At 34.1% G+C, this 7,064-nt stretch overlaps 1 protein-coding gene across 1 annotated transcript; it reads right to left on the bottom strand.

Annotated features, from left to right (window-relative positions):
* Positions 1-1,237: 1,237 nt before the first annotated feature.
* LOC107633334 (Metallopeptidase M24 family protein) lies at positions 1,238-6,282 on the bottom strand. Its single transcript, XM_088509292.1, has 15 exons — positions 6,066-6,282; positions 5,909-5,969; positions 5,714-5,809; positions 5,455-5,604; positions 5,107-5,238; positions 4,482-4,609; positions 4,128-4,170; positions 3,570-3,653; positions 3,296-3,337; positions 3,070-3,140; positions 2,570-2,623; positions 2,356-2,461; positions 2,208-2,276; positions 1,634-1,777; positions 1,238-1,515 (listed from the first exon to the last, which is right to left on the bottom strand). The coding sequence occupies exons 1-15, from the start codon at positions 6,245-6,247 to the stop codon at positions 1,366-1,368; spliced, it is 1,512 nt and encodes a 503-aa protein (XP_088365418.1). The 5' UTR covers positions 6,248-6,282; the 3' UTR covers positions 1,238-1,365.
* Between the last annotated feature and the right edge of the window lie 782 nt (positions 6,283-7,064).

Below are 7,064 nucleotides of genomic sequence, written 5' to 3'. Positions count from 1 at the left end.
TTATTTCACGCCTTCTTCCCCTTGCCCTCCTTGATCCGCTTCGGGCCATCTATATATATAAATGGCATTGATATTTTATATAGCAATTGTTGAAAAAAAATTAATGATTTATGGATTTGGTGTTTATCATCGTTCAATTATATACCCAACTAATGAAAATACGAGTACAAATAAAATGCATTTAACTAATACATATAATGGCAAGAAAAATGCATTATCATCATTATTATCATCATCATCTATCAATAAAATTTACACAAAAGTAATATAGCTCTGAATGAATAATGGTGAGGTTGGGTTATAAAAGAAGAAGAATGCACTAATGCAAAGAAGATAGCACTAGGAAACAGAAACAGAATAAAGAGAAAACCAGTAATTTGCAGCAGAAGAAAAATTAGATGGAATTGAATTATCACAATGAATTACAGCACGTTATACAACTAAGAACACTCATATATATATATATAGAGAGAGAGAGAGAGAGAGATAAGTTCCTCTAAGACTAAGTCAAGGAACTAACTAGCTGCAACTTCAACAAAATTTAACCAAGGAACCAATTCTTGGACTTCTTGATTCTCCAAGTTTGTAACATGTGATACGTCAGTACCTCCTATAAGCTGTATTTTAAAAAAGTACATACATAGTATGATTTTAAAAAAAAAAGTTTGACTCTACATAAAACACAACCCCACTATATGCACTTTCATGGCTTCTAGTCATAGTTCCCTATTGTGTGAAGAAAAAATTCAAAACCTTACAAGAAGCAATTAAGGCTATCAAAGGGTTGTGTTACGAGTCACAAAAAAAAAGGGTTGTGTTACTTGTGTAAATGGTAATTACTAATCACCTTCATTTACCTTTTCAGTTTTCATGAGCATTCAAAGCGAAAGGGGATTACCTAGAGGTACCACCAGTTGAGTAAAGAGATGAATTTGACTTTGATACTGTTGTGTGTAGCAAGGACTTGTTAAATCCTCTGTTAAGTTGGGAAAACAAGTTTTATCCTTTAAGACAATGGACAATGGAAAAAGACATTGAAATCTTGCTGTTCCTACTGTGGTACTTAAACATTTCTCCAAGGCCATGATGCTGATAATGCTGCTGCTTTTTATGTGTGTTCCTTTGGAGGGTATATTATATAATAACTTTGCTTAATCAAATGAAAAAACACACGATTTCATAGTAAGTCCCCAAAAAAAGAAATTCGAGAGTCGAGACTTGGTAGTGATTCATATTCTTACGGAATTTATGATCCTCCACGACTGGAATTTATTAAGTAAACTTGCAGTCTCATCTCTGATAAGAAAAGCTCACACTGAGGAAGTATTTTCTAATATTATACAACTATGCCATACATGCATATAACTAGCTAGAAACCGAGAGAGAGCTGTTCTCATTTACATGATTAGACAAAGTCTTCTTAATAGGCCATGGTGCTCCTGCCATCACTGCTTCAATCTCCTTTATTTCCCTGGGACACTTGGTCATATTGTAGCAACCAGCGGCAGTAACCAGCTGAATACATCATAAACATATAAATAAAGTCAGATAAGGATTACACCTACATAATGATATTGAAAAAATGGAAATGATAAACTAAAATAGACAAACAAGGTTTCAACAAATCGCATACCACATCACTCTCAATACGGACTCCACCAAAGCCATTAAATCTTTTAATTACTTCCTGGTTGATGAACTTGGAGGTTTCTGGACTATTCATGGCTGGGCATAACAGAGCATTAATGAAGTAGCATCCAGGTTCCACAGTGATGACCTATAAGAGTAAACCAAGGTTACTTATCACCAAGTTCATATTTCTACTACCAAACCAAGTACCAACTAAAGCAAACAAGGGTTCACAATTATAATAATAATTCTTTTGATTTTAACGTTCAGCATTACCATGCCCAAAAGACTAACAAGTAAAGCTCCAATGAAGACTTTGGGACTTTGGGTCACAAATCTTTCAAATAGAATATAGAGGGCAGCTAGATGGCTTAATAAACCAAAAAGATTCTTTTTTTTTTTTATCCTTTAAAAAATAAAAATAGAAAACAAGTTTCAGGTGTATCATTACTGTCATTCCTAATGTAGATTAACCCAATAGAAAACAAAAATGGTAAACTACCAAGATAGGCAGATACTAGCCTACTACCCTTGCATATTATAGGAAGTTCTGTTAACTCAAAAAAGCCATAACTAACCATTCCTTCCTGGAGCTCTCTGACTGTACGCAATGATTTTAGTCCAGGTTCCTTTCTTCTTTCCAGACCCTACAAATCAGAACAACTTTCATTATATGAGTGGGGAAAAAGACAGTGGAATATGTGACTGAGCAAGTTACACAAAGACCTTTATGTAGCCCCCAGGGTCATGTGTATCAAGACCAAGGAAATGGCCGAGACCATGTGGCATAAAAACAGCACCCAAGCGTGCAGGCACCATCTCATCAACATCACTACACCAAAAATACAATTTAGCTAACAGTACACAAGAGGTAGTATCAAGATTCAATTTGTTTTCCCTCCATGAAGACAATAAACAAAACACATAAAAATGTTATTACCCTACAACAACTTGTCCCTTCTTTAGTGCCTCTAAAATGACTCTTTCTGCTAATCTGCAATGTTAGAAAAGGAAATCAGAGGCAACAATGCAATGTACCTTCACGTGAGAGTAATAAAGGAATTTTCAATATAAAAAACCCATCCATGGATATTAACTCATTCAGACTTCTGATCCCTGCATAAATTCGTCTTACTGTTTTCATTATAAATAACGTTGAAAATCAGCATACAATATCAAAAATTGCACATTTGCACCCCCAAAATATATTGGAAAAAGAAGAGGGGAGAGAAAGAGAAAAGAAAAGGGGCCCGGGGGGGAGGAGATACACTTAATTGCTCATGAAAATTGTTATATTTAAAAACCCAGAAGCTTAAATAAAGCACATATAATTTTACTTGTCCACAACCATTACCACTTGAAACCAAGGATCACAGACATCTTAGGGTCTACAGTATTTTATCAGAATCAGTCAGAAGCAATACTGGTATTTGATCATACATGTGCATATCAACCCAGAATACTCCAGGCTTCATTGCAGATATAACAGCATTATGAGCATCAAGGACAGCCTGCATAACATGCAAATTGGAACTAAGAACTGTAGGGGAAAATGCACAGCAGTGCGGGATTAAACTGCAGTGGTACAGATTTGTGCAGTGTGCACAAAGTAAAGATCTTTGTTTAGACTTTGATAAAATAGGATTTATTAGAAGAAAGCACTTACATTATATATGAGAGACTGATCAATCGTAAACTTTCGATTTATCTGCACAGAAAAGTATAAATTGAGCATAAAGTGAGAATTCACATACCACTAATGCCTGGTACAATAACAGAACAATATTAGTACAGGATAGTGTATAACTAAAACAATAAAATACAAGAACAGCAAAGATATGTAGTGCTATGCCAAGTTAGCAGTCATGTCTGAAGACACAGTAAGATTACTCGCAATTTTATCGCAAAGAACAGATTTATTTGCTAATGGATAGACTTACAGGGAAAGAGCATGTGATGTCGGACCCATAAAAGTGGTATTCAGCTCCCATATCAAGTAGTGCCATCCCTCCATCTTCCAGAGTCTACAAAAAAAGGGATGTTTTTAAAACTTACACAACCTTAGAAGTATACAAGTACTGGTCATCGAAATTCAGACAATAGCTTCATCTTATTTTGTCTCTTTCTAAAGGAAAAGAAAAAAGTAAGCTTTCAATACTTTAGCATGTTGATTTGTCACATATAAAGTCACATATAGCACACAAAATTTTGCAACAAAAACCAATCAATCGAAATCCTTAGGAGTAAACAACTACTAACCATGAATTCAGACAAAAGAAATAATCTTATTTGGTCTCTTTCTAAAAGAGTCAGAAAAAGTAATCTTTCAACACTTTAGAATGGTGATTTGTCAGATATAAAGTCACCATATAGCACAGAGAAATTTTGCAAACAACAACCAATCATCTTAATGACCAGAATTCTGATAGCCAATCAATCCTAATAGCATCGCCTGCAAACATAATGACCAAAAAAACAAGGGAATAAATATGCCATACCTTGTCATTTGGAGCTGCTGCATGCCCATAATGGAGAACAGCACTGCATTGATGCACAAATATTTATGACATAGAATGCAGCTACTTAAAAAACATAAATAATAAATAATATGAAAACTTCATGCACGGTATCACAAAATAGCACTTGAAGTTAAAAAATGTAAATGATCCTTCATTTTGCTACTGCAGAACAGATATGGGCATGAAGCAACAAATTAAACAGTGTTTCAACTACTCAGTTTCTACTATGGGTAAACAGAACCAAGAAGTATTCCTTACAAATGGACATAGACCGAATTATCCAAGAACCATATGAATAAAAAAGTGTACAGTTGCATTATCAAAGAGGTGTACCTGTTATCACCAGTAGCACATATACATGTGTAGGAGCAATGCCTACATCCACCATACATGTAGGTGTGGTGAAGGAACATGCTTTCTAGCTGATACTCCTTCATGCCCACTTTAGCTTTTCTCATAATCTGTTTCATTGTGATGTACAACAAAATTCGTTTCAAGTTTGTTGATATTATATATCATTTTCCCCTACCAATAGATAGGATATCTTTTAAAACCCCAAACAAATGTTCCTAATTCCGTTACTTAAATCCATTACACGGAATAAAAAGGGAAGAAATGTAACAAAGTAAATGAAGCTAGTCCTCTTTGTGGACTATTTGTTCTATATCAGCACCTTGTTTTATCTACGAAAATATCATTAAATCTAAAAGGTAATTCCCATAATCACTTTCATTTAAAAGCTACAAAAAAAGTAAAAAAACTCAGAAGATTATTGCTAACTATAAAATAGGTGTCAAGAAGATAATGGTTTATAAGGGTTTTCAAATGAAATTCTGTAAAGTACATGCATAATGAAATATTATTGGGATAGTTATCTCCATGGCTGTCAGAACATTTCACATCAATATTAAACAATATTCAGGAGAAAAGCAAAAATTTAGGCATGACAATTAGTTACCTCAACATGAGCTTCAGAGCTAATATCATTTGCATACTGGATAAGAGCAATCTCCATTTCTGACTTGATGACTCGGCATTCAGTTAGTATGGGATGCAAAGTTGTCAGATCCTTATTGAACTTGTCGATGCCCTAAGAAATTCAAATTATAAATATAAATAAATCCAGTTTCCAAAGGAAGAAATGTGCAAGTACAACCATGTCATCACGAATAACAACAAACAGCATTGGTGCAACTGAGATCAGATGCAACAACATTATCGGGTAAGAAATAATATGACACCAATGGAAGCAAATGACTATACTAATCCATTTCTTAATCAAAACAACAAGAAGAGCGTTGACAACCTCAAAGTCAGCTGGTGTAGAGAAATTGTTGCTATCTGTGTTTAGGCCATGCAAGAGAAAGAGCAAGGGTTTCCCCGAACCCTTGTAACGCTCTTGCAAAACACTTGCAATTTCATCTGTGAAGCATGCCGTGCTAACCATGTAGTGTTCCTGCAAGAAGAATCAAAAAGTCCAAAGATGTGACCCTCAAAAACACAGAATTTAACTTGCAAATCCATGAAGGAATACTCAATGCTTATTAATCATTCAATTGAATCACCTTAAGATAGGAGAGTGGTTTTATTTCTCCCAACCAAACAGCATACTCATCAGGTAACCGAGGAGCAAAGAGTATAGATTCCCCGCTTTCAACGTCCTTAAACAACATACACAAATCATAATCAGCTATACTCTACTATATCAAAAACATTATTTAATTGTACATGGAAAATTGTGTAAGATGAAATGAACTAACAATAGCTCCATAGAAACCAGGTTCTCTGACTCCAAACAAGTAGGCGAAGTAACTCTCTTGCCTGCAAAATACGAAGCAAGAGAAATCAGGCAGTAAGCACTGCAAATGATTGATTATTAACTAATTAATAATGTTGACGAGTGTGGAAATGAAGAACCTGAAGGGCTCGAGGTGATCAGTGTCGTGACGCGTTTGCTCTTGGCCACCCTGGAGGAGGACGAAGCCGCGAAGAAGGAGGCTTGACTGAAGCAGATGTTGGCGAAGGGATTCCAGAAGCTTCTGCCGGTTTCCGACGTGGAGCTCCATCGGAACTTTGGGTGGCGACAGCGACGATGCCATGGCTGCCTTCAAGTTTATTTCTCCACTCCACCAGCCTAATTATTTAGCAGGAAAATGCTTAAAAAATAATCATTTCTATAATTAATTAATTAAGTATAAATAATCATTTTTTATCACAAAAAAAAAATTAAACTATTTATATACCCACACAAAATTTATTCCATTTGACAAAAATATTCAACTATTAAATTTAAAAATGTCATTCAAATCCAGATCCCTAAATAAAAGTACACGATATTGTTTATACTTCAAATTTATTTTCAAAGAATCCTCTTAAAAATTTAATCCACAAATTCAAAATTATCATAAAAAATTTTCATCCTATTAATAGTTTTTTGAATTAATATTCAAATTAGTCTCTAGAAGATAAGACATTCTTCAAATTCATTCCTGAAAGATTTTTTTTAATCAAATTGGTCCTTCAAAAATTACGAATTAATCATATTTGTCCTCTAGCTACTCCATTAACAATTTTCTTTAAAGATTGATGCTGTAAAACGTTAATTGATAACATATATAATACCTAATATGCCTAATTAGATGTTACCAAATATATTTATGAAAATTTATTAATTTAGTAATTTTTTTCAATTACAAAAATTCTATTCCCAATATGACCTAGTGACTAAATTGATAGATTTTTTTAAACATATTTAGTTAGGTGAGTTCTTTGGTGGCATGGTTTTGAATAGCTAAGAATACCTATATGTTGACTGACAAATAACTTTGCAACATATAGCATGTATGGCAACCCGTAGAACAGTATACTTAAAGAAAGAGTGTGGTATACTACCAACATTAATTGCAATGGCAAATA

Source organism: Arachis ipaensis, chromosome B3 (assembly GCF_059453495.1).
Source record: "Arachis ipaensis isolate K30076 ecotype BB chromosome B3, ASM5945349v1, whole genome shotgun sequence".
Lineage (NCBI taxonomy): Eukaryota > Viridiplantae > Streptophyta > Magnoliopsida > Fabales > Fabaceae > Arachis > Arachis ipaensis.
The sequence above is the reverse complement of the archived record's forward strand: the minus strand, read 5'-3'. Positions and strand labels throughout refer to the sequence as shown.